This window comes from Gasterosteus aculeatus, chromosome 21 (genome assembly GCF_964276395.1).
Source record: "Gasterosteus aculeatus chromosome 21, fGasAcu3.hap1.1, whole genome shotgun sequence".
NCBI classification, from domain to species: Eukaryota; Metazoa; Chordata; class Actinopteri; order Perciformes; family Gasterosteidae; genus Gasterosteus; species Gasterosteus aculeatus.
In genome coordinates this window covers 8,861,222-8,882,936 of record NC_135708.1, presented here as the reverse complement: position 1 = coordinate 8,882,936, position 21,715 = coordinate 8,861,222, and the positions used below count along the sequence as shown (strand labels likewise).

General features: G+C 42.3%; 1 protein-coding gene across 3 annotated transcripts in view; it reads left to right on the top strand.

Moving 5' to 3' along the window:
• LOC120811645 (partitioning defective 3 homolog) overlaps positions 1-20,962 on the top strand; it is a 277,609-nt gene extending 256,647 nt beyond the window's left edge. For 2 of the 3 annotated variants that reach the window (XM_078096994.1, XM_040167200.2), the window contains 3 exons: positions 4,528-4,648; positions 13,770-13,897; positions 18,237-20,962. In XM_078096994.1, the coding sequence (XP_077953120.1) occupies positions 4,528-4,648; positions 13,770-13,897; positions 18,237-18,669 (682 nt within the window). In that variant the 3' untranslated portion in view covers positions 18,670-20,962. The remainder of the gene's footprint in view (positions 1-4,527; positions 4,649-13,769; positions 13,898-18,236) is intronic. The other variant, XM_078096993.1, reaches the window with a different exon arrangement.
• Positions 20,963-21,715: the final 753 nt, after the last annotated feature.

The window sequence follows — 21,715 nt, the reverse complement described above, 5'->3', positions numbered from 1 at the left end:
CTTTCAGACTTCCGTTGAAATTTTACCCGAAGGATTATAACAGTCCGTCTCTTTCCATATCTTTCTGAATAGCTGGGATTGGTCCCTGTCCTCAGGTATGCTCATATGACCCATGGTGTGATTACTCCATTATCAGCGTGATCTCCAAAACCTGTTTGTAAAAATGTATACAAAATATTTGACATAGAAATTCGTAACAATACATACTAACTGGGGGTGGTTAACCACGCCCCTTGAGTGAACGTCTCTCCGCCATGTTGGATTCTTGAGTGAACGTCTCTCCGCCATGTTGGATTTTTTGAGGGGGTTAGGGTTAGTATTGTATTCATAAATGTTAACATTGATTTCTCGTTAAAAATGCAATCATAACACGTTTATTTTACATCGTTAGACTTCACGAAGTGTGTTTACGGGGTGCAGGTCCCCATTCACTTTGAATAGGGTGACGTCATCAGTTGCCAGTCCGTATTTATTTAGTATGTATCACTACGAATTTGTATCTTCAAGATTTTCGTATACATTTTTCCGAACAGGTTTTGGAGATCAGGCTTCCTTTATTGGCCTGTGGCAGTGTTTATTGGGACATACCGCGAGTCGAAGCAGCTTTGATCCACCAACAGAAGCATATAGGGGCACTAGAGCCATAGTTTGCATCCTTGGTCTAAGCCTTGTGGTGTGTGGGACATCTGCCAAATCCTCTTGGATCAAAGGATGACTATTACACGGACAGGCGTCCACATACCCCCATCTGCAGCTTTAGACGGCTCATGACCCCTGTCAACAGGTCAGGTTGAAAAACACAGGTGGGACGGCGTCACGGATATGTATGCACATGGACGTCATTGGTTAAACAAGAGTTGTGAATTGTTATTTACTCAGAAAGCTATATTTATCAGAGCTTATTTAAGGAGCTTATTTTATTTCTTTTGTTCCCTGGCATTTTATGACTTTGGGAAATTTTTCTAATTGTTTCGTAATGAGGGAAAGTATGAGTTGGAGCGGCAGAATGAGCAGCAGGACAGTAGAGAGTCTGTTATTACGTAGATGGACCTGAATCCTTGTTGTTTGACCCTCCATGCCTGGGAATTCCCAAGTTCACCTCTAACAATAACCCCTTAGAATGAGCTCTCAGCCAAGAACTTTACAGAGTGACTTTACACAATACAAGGTGTCTGTAAATTAAGAAGAATAGAGACAGGGAGAGGAGGGTAAGTCTTGGCTTATTTGAGTCTTCTCGGTACATTTGCATGCATCTTGGAATGCAGGCCGTTGTTATTCGACTATCATCAAATAGGGACGCTTTGTCATGTCCCTTGACATCTGATACCAACACAGAAGGGCTGACAGATCAGCCTGCCAACACACGGATGAATTTTAAAGGAGTGTCAATACATACAAGTGGGAATGAAGATGGCTTTGGAAAGACTGTGGCACAGGGATACTTTATCCGCATGTTTTGTTAATTAGAGGCGGCATGTCCTTTTCCATTGACTCACCTGTCAAGAGAGGGCTTCCTGGGGGAAACAGAACTAGACCTGGGCTTAGGCCCAGGAAGCTTATATGATCATGATGCAGCCTGCATGCACCCTCGAGAACACTTTCACCTTACAACCTGTGACCTTTTTTCCTCATGCACAAAGATGTGGCTTACAGCAAACTGATGAGCAGTGCTCATTCATATTCCGTCACACCCATCTACTGCTGGTTGGCATGAAACGTTCATCCTAATTGCTGATGTGGAGTGCTGACGTACATTGCCATGAGTCCCCACTGCCATCCCCCCGATATTTCCGTGCAGCTCTTGTTGTTCACGTTGGAATTTATAAACGGTGGCACCTGATGCATCGCCAGCCATCATGCTGACTAATTACACATCGCGATGTCCAAGTATTAGGGAGCTCTTACAGAAGGCAGCTGAATCCATCTTCTTAATGTATAGAAACAGGCTTGCTACCGGCTGTTACGGTGATAGTGGGGCCTCTTCGTGCTTGATTCATGCTCTTCTTTGGAGCAAAGCTCTCAAGCTCTTCTTTCTCCTGGTAAAAATATTTTTCCATTGAAGAATTCCAGGAGTGGTGGGTGGAGGGCCACAAGGAGAAGCCTCTGCAGATAATCTAGATATTACACAGGCCTCCTTTGAACTTCCATGACAAATTCACTCCTCGCTAAATCCCATCGCCGCTCCCAGTCCGTATGATGCAATTTCCATTTGTAGCAGAGAATTTATTGGATTGCCTGCGAGTTCTTTAATTTGCTGGCGATCTTGTCTTCAGTGATCTTCTCTTTTTCCACTACCCAGCACTTCATTTGTCACACACAGAAATGTAGTAATATAAAGGGCCAACCCTCATGCTTGGATTGATGCTTTAGTGCATGAGAGAAGGGCAATATATCCTTTTGTGTATGAAGTGTATATGCACTCAACAGTCTTGTTTTATAGCCTGTTTATATTGCTCTTTTTCTGGATTCCCAGCTGGCTCCAAATGGTCCCACTCGTGCTTATAGTTCATTGGCGTATATTTAAGATGCTGATTTTAGCACTGGCCGTCTCTGGAAGGTCAAAGTGAAAAAATGTACGAGGCTGTTTGCTGGGAGTTAGCTTAGTCTTCTCTTAAACCAGCCTCAGCGATTAAACTAATTACATTCATTAAATTTCCCGGATCTATGTCTCTTCTCACCCATTGTAGTCTCATCAAAACTCTCTCACAAGCAGTGGATATGCCATGTGCTGTATTAGAATTGCAATGTTTATTTTCTTCCTAATTGCTGTGTGACTTTAGGAGTGCAAGTAAAAAACACTTTAGTATAATATGTCTTTATGCGATCCGAAAACTTTTGGTGTTTTAAAATTAAGGATGTATTTAGCAGTCTTAGTCATACAATAACTAATGGATTCTCATAACCTTTGCCTGTAACTTTGTACTTAAAAAGAATAAAAACTATGATGAAGGAGACCACATTTATGTGACTGCCACCCATAATCAGCCTTTAATTGCTGCTATAGGTTTGTACCAAAAGTCAATATTGCTGTGTTGTTTACAGGCTAAATTCATTTAATTTCTCTAACATTGCATATGCTAGTTAAGCAACCTCAACATTGATTTTGTAATGAACAGTAATAGAAGGACTTCACCATCACCCTAGAAGCATTGGCCACCTCACACCCAATGAACCACTTAATTGCCCACATCCAGATAAAAGCCCTAATGCACGCTGCCTGCACTTCCGCATGCATAAAGCTATCGAAATCAAATGGGCTATAACTAATACAATTGATTTTGATCAAGCAGTAGGAATAACACTATAACGGATCCTCGCCAAGTGCTTCTCAGGGGCAATGCAAAAAGATCCGTCGAGCCTTCATGAGCTGCTATTTATTGTGCATTTAATGAAACTTGATTGGCAGAATTTCCTATTTCCCATTATCATCAAAAGGATGTGCTCATTCTAATCTGCAATTATCCCTATGATTGTGCCCAGAATCCTCTGGGCACAAATAAGCAATCAAGTCCACCGCTGGCGTGCCACCTGTAAGTGCTCCTCAGGAGGACACCCTGAGTGGCAAGGTAACAGGTCCTGGCTGACTTTGTCTCTTACCCTTACCTTACATGCTCTTGATTAAACATATTCATTTTTTCTCCCTGCAAAATACTCCTCATGCCTTCATCTCCCTTTTCCATTCCTCACCCTTTCTCTCCCTACATGCTCGAGCTCCCTCCCAGCACAAAATCCTAACCTTTGGTCACTTTTATCCCGCGGTATGCATGAATACAGGGCCATTATCAAGCCGAATGTCTCACCACAATTATGCATTTTGTCATGTGCTGCCTCTGTAGCGGGTGATAAAAGGAGAGCCTGATTATGCTGAAGGAAGGCTATTGATTCCTATTGACAGGCCCCTCAAAGCCCTTTAATGAAGGGGATGCAAATGAGAGTTTTCTACAGTGTTTAATGACCGCGTATCATAGAAAAGCCAACATTCTCCTGCAGTCTAAAAGGGACATGCATCACTCACAATGGTGCACAAGGGACACTTTCTGTTATAGGAATATCAAGACCGAAAGCTGTAAGAAGGAAGGGTGGGAAGAAAAGGACATAGGGAGGTCAGTCAGGTATGCAAAGGGAACCATGACTGTCAGATTAAAACGGATCTCCAACATAATTTAGTGGGGTGTCGGTGTGGTCAAGTGAATAACTCAAATATGAAAAGGCATCAGTAGAAACCGAGTAATGTTGCATGTATTACTTCTGAGTGGGGACTCAATGAAAAACACCTCTTGATTACCACCAAAGAGCTGATCAAACAAATACAGACATTTGGGTAAAAGTGGGCGCTTGGTGCTTTTGTTAACAAAGGCGGTCCCCACAACACTTCCTTCTTGATTGAAATCCATTACAAAACAGCGCCATGGGCAATTAAAACATTCTCTGTCTAATTGTCCTGGCATGGTTGGCCTAAGAGTGCAATCTGGATTAAAAACAACTAGTCTCACTAACTCACCTCCTTTGCCCCTCTCTTTGACCCAGCAGTCACATGGCTCCCAGTAACCACGACCGGATACAAGTACTGAGGAGCGAGTTCCAGCAGGCCAGGCAGGAGGATGACGTAGGGGACCACGGGCGCACCCAGGTCCTCAACCAGTCCCGGGTGAGTGTTTGGATAGGCGTTGCGCTCCAGCAGAGTGGGGGTGAGCTGCACACGCCTAGATACACATGCTCCAAAATACCCCTACAGATTATCTCCAAATCCATTGGCAGTTTAATGGATTCCTTACACCAAAATAGTTTAATTCCGCCATATTATTTCAGTGACTACCTACTTGTGACAAGACTTTAGTTTGATCACAGTTAGGTACTACTAAGAAACATCATAAAAAGGAAATTGCCTTATTTTGTTTATTTTTATTTCATAAGATTTTTGTATTAAATGTAATTTGTTATTGGCAATAACTTTTTTAGATACATTACAGTAGATTGAGAGTGAGAAAACCCCACTGAGCATGAATGTGAATTTTATCCTTCACTGGTTCCCAGGAGAAGACATGTTATGTATATCAACAGACTGCAATAAAGTAGAGTCATGAATTCCTACATTCTGGGATCAACTATAAAAGCAATTTTCCTTGTGAAATTAGTAATAATTGATTTGACACAGTATGAAGTCCATTACAACACTAACTTTCAATGGTTCCGTGAAGTCAATCGTCTGACTCTGTCATCCTTTTATACGGCTGCCAACTATCTGACTCACCTCACTAAAATGTTGAGCCAAATTTCCATTTACACATTTTAATTCCTGAGGTTAACCTTTGACCTGGGAATAATTGCTCATTACGTATATCTATCTGTGCTTTTGCTGTCTTGGAAGTATGTGATACTGTATGGTGTAAAGGAGAGTAGCAGATGAACAAGGAGAACATTACATTTCAAGAGACTGTTCAGATCTTTGCGGCAAGGAAAGGGGCAACAAATTGCAGACAGTTGGCACACTGTTCATTTTCCTCTCCATTATGCTTATCAAAGGGATTTTTAAATTAAGAGGTTTCAAATTAAAAATTGAGAGTTTTTCTTTTAAGCGGTGATACCAACAATAGGATTTACTTTGCATAATTGGAAAAAATGTAATCAAGTTAATTTCTTGGTTAATTCATTCAGACCTGATCTCCTATCCCTTCTTGCTGTGCAGCTGTGTCAAGAGTCTAAGTAAACAACCACTTTCATCTTTCCTCATACCCCGTTTATATCAGTGATGATCTCAACATCTGGTACGCTCGTTTAACTTCAAACGGTTTTAACAGTGAAATTCTGCAAATTATTTGGCTACCCTGTGAAAATCTCTTTTGGGTCCCAACCCAGTATTTGAGAGTCAACTCATTGGCTGACACTGTATTTAAAGTCAGCCGTCGTCCTTATTTGAACTGTGACCAAAGAATGATAGAGCCAAACTTCTGGATCAGAAACTATTCAGAGGTCAAATATCTGTGTATTTGCTTGCGGTTTAATGGTGTGAGACAGACGTAACTTTTTCTGGCCTAGTTTTAGAGGAAAGAGGCTAAATATTACACTAAGCAGACGTTATTTTCTAAATTATGGGTCACAGTGTCAGACCTTGAAAGTTAAACTATTTGACATCCAATTATCAATGTCAGTTTGTCAATTAAATTGGTCTGGAATGTGGCTGGGGTCTTCTGCTGTTTTTCCCATTACCCGACACCACGTCTTAATACAGAGGGGGGAAAACTTCATTTGCTCTGGATTTCTCTCAGTGTTAGTTCTCCCGATGGTTGGAAATCACTAGAACCATACATCTCTCGGCACTGCAGTCCTAATCTCTCCCCCTTTTCCATTCTTGCTTACAAAGAGAGAGGATAACTGTTTGTTCAGCACTGAGCAGTCTCAGTCTGTCTCTGAGCCCCTAATTGCCTGTGATTGTTGACATTGTTGAGCGTACCCCCACAACTCCACTGGTAATAAGATATAGAGCCATCCCCGGAGTATTGAAGTCTGTTTTATTAGTCGTCTTTCATGTTATTTTAGTCCTGTGAGCAAGGATTCACAATGATAGAGCTTGTTAGGAAGATGTGTCAACATTGATTCGAGAAACTCCAGGGAAATCCTGCCTTAGCCTCATCCAAAAGTAAGATGAATATGGCTCGGTTCCTAAAAAACGGAGCAAACATTTTGACATGATAATCAGGGGAAATACGTTTCGTGACACGTTTTGACCAAGATAAAGCCTTCACAGATGTACAGACAGAGGCAGGAGTAAGAGGTAAAACATTTACTTTTATCATTCCCCTGCAGTTTCCATGGCATATTTTTTGACTGATTATGAGCGGAAAACTGTATAACTTTAAGAAAGTTAACTTGAAGTCTAAGTTATATGTGAAGTGCATTAGCATTTTTAGAGAGGGTTTTGACTTAAATAAACCTTCCACAGCTTTTATTTGTACAGATATTGATGTGTTTGGTTTTCACAGTATGCGATTTTGCTCTGACTCTGCTGAATGTTGTGTGCAGTGATGAAAGTGAAACCTCTGTGACCCCCACTGAAAACATTTAGTGATTGTAACCACGAAAAGGCGAGATGCTTCGGAAGGCAGTTAAATGCCTTCGACATCAAAGTGCACCAAAACTGCACTTTGGTGCACGCCGTCTCTTGAGTACTCAAGGTTACATCATGATTACTTCCACGTAGATCCACAAGCCAGAACAGGAACGTCATCTCAGGCATGGCTCAGTTGTAATATTTACACTATATCACTCATAAAAACAGACAGCACCAGCACAGATTTGCTGAAACCAATATTGTGGTGACAGCAGTGTTGACTAAGCAATCTTAGCTCAACTTTTGTGGATCAAATTACAGGATCTTCATCAAACAGATGGAGTTTTCCCAGATGTCATAGAAATGTAGATTGGAAATTTTATATTTATTTAGGTGTTCTTTCATTAAAAAATAATATACGATATAAAATAGCTTGAAGTGCTGTCTGATCCGACACAGCTGTACTAAACTATTTTGCACTTTTTGAGTGGAGACTGGAAACTGGAGTTTTTCGGTAACATTGCACAACCTTCATCAACTGTCTCTGCAGTTTCCATTAAATTCCATTTTCTTATTTCAATACTGTGATAATTGAAAGCTGCATTATAACTACTAACTTTACACAGATGTGAGCTTTTTTGTTAATCTTAGCAAAATTTGATTATTAAGACTCGTTAGCAGGCTAGTCTGTGCTGTCAGTGTCAAATGCTATATTTGATCTTTCCCACATAGGGATCCCAGCAGTGAGACCACATGCTAAATAGGGTAGCTCGCTCTGACTTCCGATCCCAGCGACCTGTGGACTTTATGTGGGAACACTCCGGACAAACTATGATGAATAGGTTCATCATCTTCCTCTCTCTTTGAACTTATTTGTCCAAGGAGAGCAAATGGAAGAGAGGAGGAAAACCCACCTAACTGAGTTTTATTAAGTCACTGTTTAGGAAAAGTCTTCAGTTCTTTATTGTGCCCCTCTGAAGTAAAAGCTTTGAAATAACAAAATAATACTAGATTATAATTGTGAAGAATTTAGAGGTAATAGCTGTGTTAACAGCTATTTGTTAACATGTCTTGCCAATTACTGGAAGTGAAATTGGTTTATCCACCATTTTACATCAGTTCCCTTTCATACAGATATACTGTACTGTATGTCCAATTACTTAAATTCTGTTCGGCTGTTTAGCCATTTGTTCCACGGTCCAGTTTCACTTCACTGCTGATGACAAAAGATCTGTTATCAACAGTTGTGTGTTTGTTTTAATGTTATGAAAGATAAGATCAAATGTTGTTTCCAAAACTGTAGTCTTGAGATTGCTGTGATATTAAACTGAACCTCTCCGCCCCAACAGACATCTGCTGCTCTATGATGTCCTAGTTTTCTTCTTACGTTCCATTCCCCAAGTACAACTGAACAAAGCAGCACTGCCTCTCTGTCTTTGCGTGCACATTGGTTAGGATGCGTTCGTGTTTGGATGATTTTATTGAAATTGTCACTGGACAAAACCATGCTTCCTTTCTTTTTTGTGAGTTGCATGTCTCTCAACTGATACAAACAATGAGAGAACAAAAATTCCTTTTTAATTCTGGCTGCACAGAAAGGCCTATTGGATGGTGTAGTTTGGATTACCATTCAGGATGCTAATAATTGTCAGTTATTGTTGTTCTTGCTTAAAGTCATTTTCATGAAGAAGTTAGTTATTTGTTGCTCAATAGCTCCTACAGTGAATGTAGAATCCAGTGCCCATGACATGAGGAACAGGGACAGCAGTGTGAGCTGCAGGGCTCCCTCTGGGGGCGTTTGACCCCTGGCTCGGCTCCGGGGTGTTGTAGACTGACCTCAGGTACGTCAGCTGTAAACATCTGTAATGATAACGCCAATCTCAGTCCTCGAACCCTCGGCACCTCCTTAATAGAATAATGACCAAGCCCAGTCTATCATAGAGCCCCCCTCCCCTCTCAAACTCTAAGCTCACATACACAGTTAGAGCTGGCGTGTTTTCTCTCTGCAAGAGGGGATTTCCAGATGTTCAACATAAAGCGCTATGTATTTTCCAAATGCTCGCCTTATTTTTCCCTCTGCGGCGATATAATCAATTTATGCTGTTGGGTTAGAGCACCAATGGACATCACCACACAGAAGAGTGTGAGCACCATGGAATAGTGGCAGCATGTGTGTGAATTCCTTTGATTTTACTATCGCTCGATCTGACGCTACATGGGTATTCTGTTGTGTTTATGCAATCCTGGGTTCCTGTGAATGTGGAGCTCTATGGAGAGCAGCTCACTCCTTCCTATGTGATCAAGTGAAGATTGTGCCGCTTTTATTCACTTGACATTCTAGGGCAAGGCCAACAAAGTTCTGTTCCATGAGTGAAGCCCGTTGCTCTAACCAGTCATATAATGGCGTTCATTGGGTTAGTGTTAACCCAAACCAACACAATACATGGCGTGGGATGTGTGTTGTATCTGAGCTGGGCTACTTGTGTATATTTTAACAAAACAATTTTGCCCATAATTACATGTACTTGCAAGTACTCTGCTAGCTACATCTACATAGTTTAACCAGTCACATCTCACAAAAGAGGAACATATCATATTGTAAAACTAAATGAAAGGTGCAGGGATGTCTTCCTCGATTGTATCTGGGAGGTTTTTATCATAGCACTGAGACTATGTCAATGTCCTTTTGCTACTATCTCATCCACCTAAAACAAACTGACATTTTCACAGAAGCTAGATTTTGTTGATTACGGAGATCCTGGTTGATCTTTTGTTGGGCTTCTTTCCTGTTTGCTTGGCAACAATAGCTGTCCATGCTGCATGGATAATACATTATGTATATTGCTCTTTAATGTTGTGCGAGTAGCGAGGAGGGTTTATAATTAAAACTGAGCAATAAGCAAAAGGGCTCCCTGTCAACACATTTTAGAAACACATAACGCACACAAAATGATTAAGTTTGAAGTAGGACATTTATTTGATTTTTATTGTGAGTATAAGTGTTGCATTTTTTAAAACATATCCACAGTGAGAAGCGTGTGTGTGCAGAGATGTATGCATTCCTGCACACTAAATGCTTTAATACCAGACCTGTGTGTAGGTGTTGCAGATTAGATAAGGAGCAAGGGGCGGAGAGGAGAACAAAGCGATTGCATTTATTTTATGTCAACATCATAATACATTACGACACTATTCCCCAACACATTCATCCACACAGAGAACTTTACGATAAAGAGATAAGACATTTTGTTCTTCCATTCGTACATGCTGTGGGGTAGCGATAGAGAGATAACCAGCCCGACCTCCCATTCACCACGATTTCCTGGTCTAGAGGACCGGGAGAATGGCCGACCACACTGCTTGCTCTCAGACGAATACTACGCCCGGAGCCACACTCCCAGGGACCACAAATGGACTGGGCCCTCTCATAATAAATTGGCGGAATTGGGTCGTAGACTTAAAGAGAGACTCATTATCCAACTGCCCTTTTTTCCAGGATGTGGTGTTTTGCTACCATTCTCTCACTTCTGTCTTGTTCTGTCTACCCATTAACAACTTTAATGTCTCCCATATGTGTGTTTGTGTACAGCACGGCTGCTCTCTTAAAGCTGTTCCCTATGTGCTCGGCTACAAACACAAAACATTATGAGGAGTTTGGCCGGTAAAGCCATATGTGAGTGCTGACCCATCATAGCAGCCTGCTTTGATATCTGAAAGGTCTGTGACTAGTTCTGAACCAAGGAAATATCACACCTTGGAACTTTTAAAAGTCAACGCTTCCCAGCTGCTTTCCTAGTCCCGGATTTTTCTTGCTGCAAATAATTCTTATAATTTCCTACACCCCCCTTACTACACACTGTCTGTGAACGCTCTTATGTTTAAACAGGTGATCCCTTCTTCTTCTTTTCTCTGCCTTGGCTGCGACACCACCAAGGAAGCAGGGGGGGGATAAAAGCGTGCCTTACAGACATCATTTTTTACATTATTGGATAAAAACGAACACGGACGTCTCTTTGATTCGATTTGAACAAATGTCATGTTTTGTATGGCATTGTATTCCGGGCCTAACATGGAATAATCTGATTCTCCTGCCCTGGATAATGCCATTACGCTGACAGATTTTCTTTCCTGACTATTTCTCATGCATTTCTCTTGACATGGCGTCACCCACCAAAACCTTTCAGTTTCTAGCACCTCTGGATTCTTCACCACTTCCTGCATTAAAAACTTTAAGTGCGTGTGACTAATTATTTTCTCACCCCACACATTTGGCCCCAATAACATATTTGATCCTTTCCCCTTTCTGTTCATCTGATATTCGTTTCGGCTCTCAATACTTTCAGAGTTGCGGGGAACGTGTTGTTGCAGCGAAACCTGAAACATATGACTCCAATTCACTTTCACCCACGTGGAATACTATTATTTTGGAGGACTTGGGGTGCTTGAGAATGGACTTGTTATTGGCGCTGAGTGAAATGTAATTGCGCTGTTATTTCAGCTGTCCAAGTGAGGAGGAGGAGGAAAGCAGGAACTTCACCAATATAAGAGAGAGCTTGTTGGCCAACACACCTTTACCGCATCACCGCAATCCTGTCCTGTACTGTTGCCTTTCCTTTACGCAGACGTCTCACGTATCATAAAACGTCTCTCCAAGCTAACTGATTATTTGGCTGCTCTGTTCAGCTTTTAAAATGACAAAATATTTCATGTTTGAAATAGTTTAATATCAACTTTATGCCGTCAAACCATCCACACCTGCCCGCCACATTACCTTCCAAGCCTTATGAAAACTGATGCCTCCTCAGCTCGCCTCTGTTTAATTGGCTTGTCATGTTCTTTCATCAGCCAGCTCGTTAGTCGTGTACTATTGTAGAGGGAGATGATATCCCCATGTCAACCCCACTGATGATCAACAAACGCTAACACAGTGGTGTGTAGTAGTCACATAAAAATCTGTGAAATGAAGGGGGTGTTGATAATCATCTGTATTTTATGTCTTCAGCACAACATACCATGAGCAGAATATCATTTTAAAAAGTACTCTGATTTAGACAAACAGAGAGTGGACAAGTAGTTAACGTGGGCAGTGGATTGTAAACCCCAAAGGGAATTTGACCAGTCAGCAGATTAATTCTGAGACATGTATTGTAATTCCAGCCACGCACCGCATACGTAGATCCAAAGTCATCGCTTTATTGATTAAATGTGAAATGTGTGTAAAAAATAAGGAATATGAATAAGGAAAATGAAGGTCACATTTTGAAATTCATCAATCTAGATTTGTTCGTAATTAACTTTATTTTTATATTAACAATTAATTACATTAGAAAATATGTATTTTAAATTATTTAATTATTTTAAACAAATTTGACATATTTGATCATCTCCAAGGCAGAATACCACCAGGTGAAACATGTTGAACTAGCGACTCTTCCTGCTGTCCTCGTTCACTTTGCTCTCAACTCTCCATCACTTGACGGCTGTGTTTGAAGTGCCAACAATCTCCCCACATTTAGCCAGGACGTTTTCAAACCACCGTCTTTCAGGCACACAGTACTGGTCCTCTGCAGACTGTGTACCGCGCAGGGTAGATGCTGAGATGGAAGTAGCCTAGCAGTTCGTAAAGTGGTCCGTGCTCATCCCCCTTCTGTTCTACACGTGTAGAAATTCCTCTGCACAGTTCTTCACTGTATGTCGCGTCTCGTTCTTTTTACTTTGAATGCAAAAACTCTCTCCATCTTGAACTTTTTTTCAAGAGCTCCAGCAATTGCAGCTGTTTGACAGGTGATAATAAATCATTTCAACTTTCAACCAGCTAAATCCATTAGTGCAGTGGTCCCCAAACACCGGGCCGCGAACAAGTACCGGTCCGTGGGCCATTTGGTACCGGGCTGCACCACAGAAAGAATAGATTTTTTTTTCTGAAAAATAATTTATTTTGAAATAACCCCCCCTGTTATTCCACCGGACCTTCTTGACTGGTCCACGAAAATATTGTCTGACATGAAAACGGTCCGTGAGGTAAAAAAGGTTGGGGACCACTACAGATAAAAGTGAGATTCCACTTAGCTTTACTCCGCTTCAAAGACACCAAAGATCGGCCTTGGTACCCATGTTGTTCTTCATATACTTTTGGCAAAATCTGCTATCAATCATAGTATAACACCGAAAGATAACACTTTCATTTTAACCGGATGAGCGTCATGAAAGTCGTCACCTAATAACCTTTTCAATATAATTAGCATCCGGAAGGCAGATCATTTTCTGCAGATTTCTGCAGATAAAAGTGAGATTCCATTTAGCTTTACTCAGACACCGGGAGATATGTTGGAACACGTTATGCACCGGTACAGTTCAAAGAGATACCCCATTGTTAAATGTCAATTTTTAGTCCTTAGAGACCAACCCAATACAGTTAGTTATTTTACACTATTTTATTTTAGATTTTGGGACGTTTTATCCACTAGCACATGTGCATTATCACAATGGAATCACACCTTCTAACTACCTGTTCCCCGGGCTATAGCTCAACACACATGAGGCTTCACACTGACAAATCATCTGATGCGCTGAGGGAAATATATTCCATTATCTAAGTGTGTGTTTGTGTGTTTTTTCTCTTATCAAATCTTTGTGCGTTAGAATGTTTGTTTCATTTTTATTCGTTTTCTGTGTATTTACTGTGCATATCTTGACTTGTATCATTCGATGGATGTTACAGGTGAGCAATGGGATGGAGTTGCCAAGCGGACGCCATTCGGTGTCAGTTGAGACTCAGGCCCAAAAGCAGCAGCAAGAGGACACAGATGGTTTACAACAAGCACAGAGACAGTACAACTCCCTGCCACGGTGAGACCTCGTCACCCTTCTTTGTTTTGTCCACCTCACATTCTCCCTGCCATTTCTCAAGATCCTGGTTTGTCTCTTTTCGATTTCCATCACTTCCCTTTACCCTTCTCCCTCTACACTTTCTTTAACGTATCTGTTTGGTTACAAAGTCAATCACCACAGAAGCCCCCCTTTCAGCCCCCTCATCTTCAGACATTTAAATGATTCTGAGCAAAACTCTCTGACTGGAATCATTTAATGTGATCGCTTGAAATTGTTTGACTGATGCTGATACTTCCATTAAGTCAATGTTGACCCTGAGGAAGTGGTGACTTTGTCACAGGCACCACCCTCTCTGACTCTTCCACTGTAATGAATGGCAGCTCCATCATGCTTTTAAAAGAAGTTTTCTCTTGGCAATCTTTCACCAGCTTGGGTCCAGAGCTATAGCCACTGCTCTTCATCTTCTCCATCTTCCTGTTTCGATTCTCTTGCATATTTTTCAAAGGGATGCCAATAAAGCTTACACTATCTTACATCTCGAGACGTAGGGGGAGGTAGAGCGTTTACTATGGGTATTTGTATTCCCTAACTCACCTCTGTTATTCTCTGAAGCTCTTGAATTGCACTGCTGATGCAAATTGCAAAGCCAACCATTTTTTAAGCCTTACATCATTAAGTAGAAAGTCACTGAAGACACACATTCTCTTTTTGACTGACTGACAGTTAAAGTCAGTAATAAATTAAACACCTTATCGTGTCAAATTTCCACATAGAAAAAGTACAAAAGTCTGAGTCTGAGTGAAGTGAAGTTTTGCTGCCATTTCAAACAAAGACCGAACAATTAAAGTGTGTGTGTGTGGTCTTTTCATTTTCTTGGCCAGAGTGAATTGGCTCTCCTGTGATTTGAATCCCCCTTGCACAAACAGCAATCATTTTCTTCATAGCCTTCCTCCATCGCTCCGCTGTCTCTGAACAGTGGTGACCGCGTCGATTAAAAACATGTTCCTGTCTATGGCTATGGATTTGTGGTCCACATGGACGCATAATCAATGCGGTCTGTAGAAGCCGGACCGATCCGTGCTGCCCTCCATAGGTGTTATCTGCTGGCATCTCATGTGATGTGACAGTTCCCTCCGGCCCTCCCCTCTCTCGCTGAGTTCCTTCTCTTGGGAAAGTTGGTCTGGCCGTCCACATGCGCTCAGCGGATGGCCTTTGATATGCATTCCTCTCATAATCTCATAGCGTCTTTTAGCAGAGAGTCGCATGAGCTCAGGCTTGACGTTTGACCCCTTCATTAAAGAGCCGAAGTCTTACATCCCCAGATTAATAGCCACGATTCCCTCTGACTCCATCCATCTCTCTTTTGGAAACCTCTTCAGCCTGTGTTTCTTTTCCAAAATAGGCGTCTAGAGCAGTCAGACGAAAAAAGTGGACATTCCCTCCCAAAGAAGAAAAAAAAAGTGCTCCTAGAAAAAGCCATGGTAGCTGGTTATCTGATGACGACCAGGCTTAGCCGGCTGTCTGGGATCTGAGGATTGGAAGAGCACTAATGAAGGCTTGTTGTTAGAGCAGGATTAGTGGTGACAGGCAGTGGAGGAGCGAGAGGGGCCGGGAGAGTGTGTTAGTAGGAAGGAGAGACCACTGATTAGTCTGAAAGGGACGCACAAAAAGACACACAAAAAGACACACATGTATGCGGCAAAGATAAGGTTGTTAAATGTGGCCTGCCATGAGCTCCTCCATCTCCTCTCGCAGCCCGCAGCCTAAACAACATCAATCCGCGTAACGTAAAGAAAACATTATTCCAGGTTTGTAGACAATTGAATCTCTTAGCAGCGATTGTTCCACTACGCGTTGCATGCCGTTCTGTGTTTTCTCCCCTAATCATTTTGTGTCCGTGCATGTGTGCTCTCTCCTCCTCCTCCTCCTCATAAACTCTGATTTTTCCCAGCTGTTTTAAAGAAACAACACAGCGGCCACAAATGTCTCTGCAAGCCAACTTCCTGGATTTGTTTGTTATGTTCTGTCATTCTAAATTTACTCGCTCTCTGGTATGATGTATTTTCCCATCCCCTCCCCTCTGTAGATGTAACTAATCTACTTTGTGACATGCTCTGGCACAGGAGTAGAGGTGATAAGAAAGCCGACTCCCCCGACGCATCGATCACGATTGCATTCCTGTGGAACACAGCCATTTCTCCTCTCCCTGCATCGCCCCTGAAGGCTTCCCCCTTAAATCTCCTATCTTCGCTTTTTTGTATTCATAAACCTCAGCGGTCATGCTCAAAACGCATATCGCAGCCCTTTCGCACCGGGCGTTCCCAGGTCTCTCCCTCGCGAGCGGCACTGGCCGCTCGGCAAGCCAAGCCGTCGTGTGAATGCATGGCGGCTCGCCCAGACACCACAACCCAGATACGGAGCATGTGGTGGGGCTCGCTCTGCAGTCTGTCCCTACATCTGCCCCTCTGCCAATTAGGCACGTACTCACACGTGCTCCGCAGACTCAGAGATGTGTATGTGCTGCACATGTACAGCACATACATGTGTGCACATTTGTCCTGGCATGCGTGGATGTAGACGGAGGCTCCAAAGGCTTAGATACTGGCATCACAGCGCTTAGAATGTGTGGACTACGTGGGGATTCATTAGTGATGGCAGAGCTATGGGACAGTTACGAGATGCAAAATTGTGCAGAAAATACAGTAATTCCGTTTTTTACCTTAAATCTACTAGAATCGCACAATCGTCATGGGGAGACAACCTTGGATAAAGCATTGTTTGTCTCTCGCTGGGTGTTTACATGTGATGACAGAAATGTTCTTTTTAGACTGGTGGGAAGAAAACATCCAAAACACACATTTAGGTGTTTATTATACTACTTTGTCTCTTCATCTGTAGATGTCTCTTGAATGAAACAAATGATAATACTATAGTGCCAATGATTATATTAAGCCGTGTTTATACAAACCGAACAATTCTGAAAAATGTTCTTATCCTAAGTAATCAACGAAGGAAGTTTTATAGAGATTAAAGGTAAATTATTTTTTACCTTCAAAATATGTGCATTTTGAACACATTCATTTGTTTTCTCAATTATCTTTTTCTCCCTCTGAGCCAGAAATCTACACTTCACTAGTACTTAAATACACCTTTTTTACCATTTTGACAGAAAGGTTTGTATTTATATAATTCATACCCTGATAACAGGGCTGTTGACATCATCAAACTCCCCCTGTAAAACACCTACAAACAAAATGAGTCTTTTTTCAACTTTACTGTCAACAGTCTCTTTGCAGATTCTTTCAAGCATTATGTATCTATAAGATAAGACATTAAAGTGCAAGGAAGAATTGATCGTCGTCATTGTGAGTCTTTTTTTTAACTAATACGTTTTGAACAATAAGTCCTCCTGTCATGAGACAGTCTGCATTGAGACGTGTCCAAATGAGACATGCAGGTCTTGAAAGTCCTCGTCTCCCTCTTCAGGCTTGTGTGCTGTGAACTCAAAATCCTTTTAAGCGCTCAGCGGCTCAGTGAGGTGTGAATGGGATTTCTCTAGGCACCCCTGACGCAAAACACACTGTCACAGGTCCACCATGGCATGGCGGGCCTTAATGGATCCTAATAATGGAGGAGCAGCCCCAACAGTTTGGCCAAAGAATTGGCAGTTCCCAAGGACAGCGTTTCAGGGCCAATTTCAGGAAAGGGGAACATGTACAGCGGAAGGCATGCTTGGGCGTTGTTTAATTTTTGGGATGAAAGATAATAATACAAGGGCAGCTCACCCTTTCAGTGCAGGGCTCTGACAGGCAGATGGAGGATAAGTAAAAGGCGAATAACGCCTGGCCTGCCATTACTCTGTCTGTGCTGTGAATGCACCAGTCTCCAAATAGTAGTTAAATGGATGAAGCCATTTTTCACAGGGAGGTTTTAACATTTGTGTTTGTTTACTATGTGGAACTAATAGGCCTGTGGGCTTCTTTATGCCTTCCCCATTTGTTTCTTGTCCTTTTTATGTCCTTGTGTCCCAGGATTCAGTGTAATCATGCAGCAGACTATAACACGTCTTCCTTCGCTTCACTCGGGTTGCCTTCAGTATGTTAACTCAACGCAGCGACCGTATCCCCCTTTTAATCCAACAAAATGTGAAAATGCCTACATTCTCTGCTGAAGAGCACTTTCTTTTGAATTCCTCTTGAATGGCGCTGACCCAAGGGCCACTGCGGGAAAAAAAGCAATCTTTTCTAAGCGGTGGCTCCCCTTCTTTGGTCCCTTTTTTAGGTTCAGGCCCTTTTTAAGGTGAGTCACTCAACAGAGCGATTGACCACTTTAACCCTCTCTGTGTGTGTGTGTTTAGGCAACCTCGAAAGAATCCCAGCATAACATCCCAGGACTCGTGGGACAAGGGATATATGCCAGCGGAGGGATTCCAGATATCCAGTGAGAACACCCGCTACTCTGTCAGCCATGGATCACGCAACGGCTACCTGGCGACGTCCAGCTACAACGCGCGCGTCCTCTTGGAGACCCAGGAGCTGCTGAGGCAGGACCAGAAACGCCGAGAGCACGAGGCCAACAAGACCAGGCCGTCTCCTGGGCAGGAAGCCCCCAGCGGGGGGCCTACGTCCGAATATGCCGGGAACCACGCTCAGGCCCCAAGTTATGCCCCGTTAAAGGCCGCACCTCAGTCCAAGGGCCCATACAGACAGGACGTGCCCCCATCGCCCTCTCAGCTCGCCAAGCTCAGCCGGCTCCACGGATCAGAGAAACGGAGGCTTTTTTACTCCTGATACCAGGACGAGACTTTTGTGAGATTTGGACCGATTCTATAGACCATTAACAGGGGAATACAAAGAGGGATATAAGTCATTATGAGATGCTGAGATTCAAAGATTTTTATGGACAGAATATGTTAATATGTAAAACAAAAAAAAGATATTTTTTTTATATAAACCATGATGCTTTTTATTAAAAAATAAATGATTTTGAGATGTTCTAAATTGTGATAAGCTTCGTGTAAAAGTGCCTTCTGGTCCGTTGATGGCTCTTAGTCAGCATCAACCCCCTTTGCTTTTTATTCCCTTAGCTTTCAGCCGTCCATGTGATACATTGACAGGGGCCAGTCGTCAAACACACCGGCAGGGATCAGTCGGTACAGCGCTAATGTGGATGAGGCTTGTTTTTTAGTTTTTTTGCGTTTTGGGCATGACTCCCCCCTCCTCTCTCTCGATGACCCCTTTGGTTTCAGATCCTAACCCTCAGCTTGTATCCTCCCTCCCCCCCACACACACCCCTCCACCCCACCGCTGGTATTCCAGATGATAATCCTGAATTCTCTCTTCTGTTGCTGATTTATTCATTTCACACTGTCACCCTCACCACACGGCGATGGCGAAGGAGGAAAACAGCTTGAGATCTCCTTCATCCCTGCTCTGTCCCGCCCACACCGGGAATCCAGCAGTGTAAATGGGGTCAGGTCTGGGTTATTAATGAGTGGACCTCATTAAAAATGAACGGGCGCCTTTGTGTGTGTCTGTTGTCGTGTGTGGTGATAAAAGAAGCAGCGGCGACCTTGCCGGCGTTCCTCTGGCCCCGTCCTCGCCAAGAATGATTTGGCTGTAACCGAAGCCCGCTGGCCTCGAGGTGTCTGAGTTGTTCTCTGAATATTTCATCAGTGTGGTTTCATAGGAAACCACATCATCTCAGTTAGGACCACCTATCCACCGGGCCCATACCATGGGGCTGATTTTCTTTTCCTTTCTGAATCATTTCCTTTGGTAGGAACCTGCTGGAAAGTCTGTTTGTCGTTCAGTCAACAATCACTGGAGCATTTTCACTGTTTGTGTGTGAGAGTGTACATATATGTGTATGTACAGTATGTTTGGGGATGATATTATCATTCAATATGGGACTGCAGTGCTGCATGCAATAATCTTTTACCCGCCACTATTTCCAGAGGCCTGGGGGCACAACTATGACCTGAATCCAGGTTCAGATAAAGTTCCTTTTCTATCCCGCATACAGTGGTTAGTAGGTTAAGAGTAGGATCTGTAGAATTATCGCCGTTCAGGGGGCTTTGGGCCTCACAAGTACATAAAAGAACATGTTCCCGCACATAAAAGGGAGTGTGAAATACGGTACAGTATGTTTATTCGTCTAGAAATGTTCCTGTGTGTCTGTGTGTAGGTGGACATGTGTTTAAGTGTCTGTAATCGCTGCCAGTAACCGGATGCTCCAATATGTCTATGAATATGTCTTGGCAGCCATATGAACCACTTGGCGGATGAGTGGGAGAAAAGCAGAGGAGTAGGAGGCAGAGAAGATGGGATGCCTGACCTTGTAGATGATTCAGTCAATGAAGTAATCAAAACTATTCCTCTGAGTCTGCAGTACAAACATGAGATTACCAACGAGGCTGTACTAACTTTGGCTGTCTCTTCTTCTTCTCTTAATGTGTCTCCCTCATCTGTCGCTTTCAAATGTTTGTTTATTGATCAGAATCTGACTGGGTTGTGTATTTGTGCTTAAGGCGGGGTCCAACTCTGACACAGAAATTGTTTTAACAGATGTTTCCATGTTTTAGTCCCCATCATGAGCTGAGGAGGGGTTCAAGTGCTTGCAATATCTAACACATTTGTTTCTTATCGTATGTATATTAGATAATATCCCATAATGCATGTTTATTATTTCCTTTGTGTAATAGTTGTTTGTGCAGCACCTCTGTGACACATGGAGTCTTCCCATAAAGCTACTATTTGGGGTTTTCTTTTCTTTTTTTTGATCCTGGGAGAAATGAGAAAATATATTGCTTTTGTTCAATTGTGTTTTTATGACCATTCCTCATTGTATTTTATTGTCACAATATGGTACCATGGGTGGTACAAATTACCTGTATGTAAGAGCAGTGCAATTTTCCTTCTTACAACAGTGTATCATTAAGAACCGCATCTGCCATTCTCTGTACATACGATAAATTGAGGGTGGATTCAAAGTCTTGTAAAAAATTCCTTTGCTAACGATCTCTCTGCTTTTGACACACCAGTGAAATAAGATGCATAAAGGAAATAAATGATTTTTTCAATTTCTCGCTGTTTCCATACTGCAGTGTTAAGAGTTCGAATTGGAACAGAGTTTGTTTACATTGCTTTCCCCATGGTAATTATGAATGTGGCTTGGGTCTTTTGGATTTAGTTGAGAAAATGTGTTAATATTATTAGTCGCCTGGCTGCCGGATCCTTTATCATACCTTTAAAAGCTAAAAAGCGGAACTCAAGAAAGGAATTTATAAACAGTTCTCATCTGTTTTTCTGAAACAAGTTGACCTCTTTAATAGGTGCAATTTCCAATGGCACTGCTCACAATGTGGCTCCAACATTTGTTGAGGTGGTAGTGAAAAAGTCAAATAAGAACACATCCTCCCTTTCTCTCCATTTCTTTCATCCTGATTCATGACAGGTCAATGGAATGGCTCGCCGGGAGGTTTTGCCGCAAACTGGCTGAACTTCTAATAACATCTTGTGATGACGCCTATGGTGATAAATACAATAGTTACATTTAAAATGTTCAACTAGGGTGGGAGAAAGGTTTTAGAATTTGGCCCTGTATCACAGAGCTCCTGTCAGATATGTCTTTTTCCTGAGGAAGGGAGAGGCCTTTGAAAAAGTCAATGGAAGTGGGAGTGGAAATGTACTAAAAAGCACATGTATTTGGAACAAAGTCATCCATTTGTGTGTATATCACTTCTGGGGGTATGGGTAGAATGTAGGTGAAGAGAGCAGACTGGAAATTTGCCCAGACTCTGAATGGACAGGACAGGGAGGTTTTTACCCTTAATAA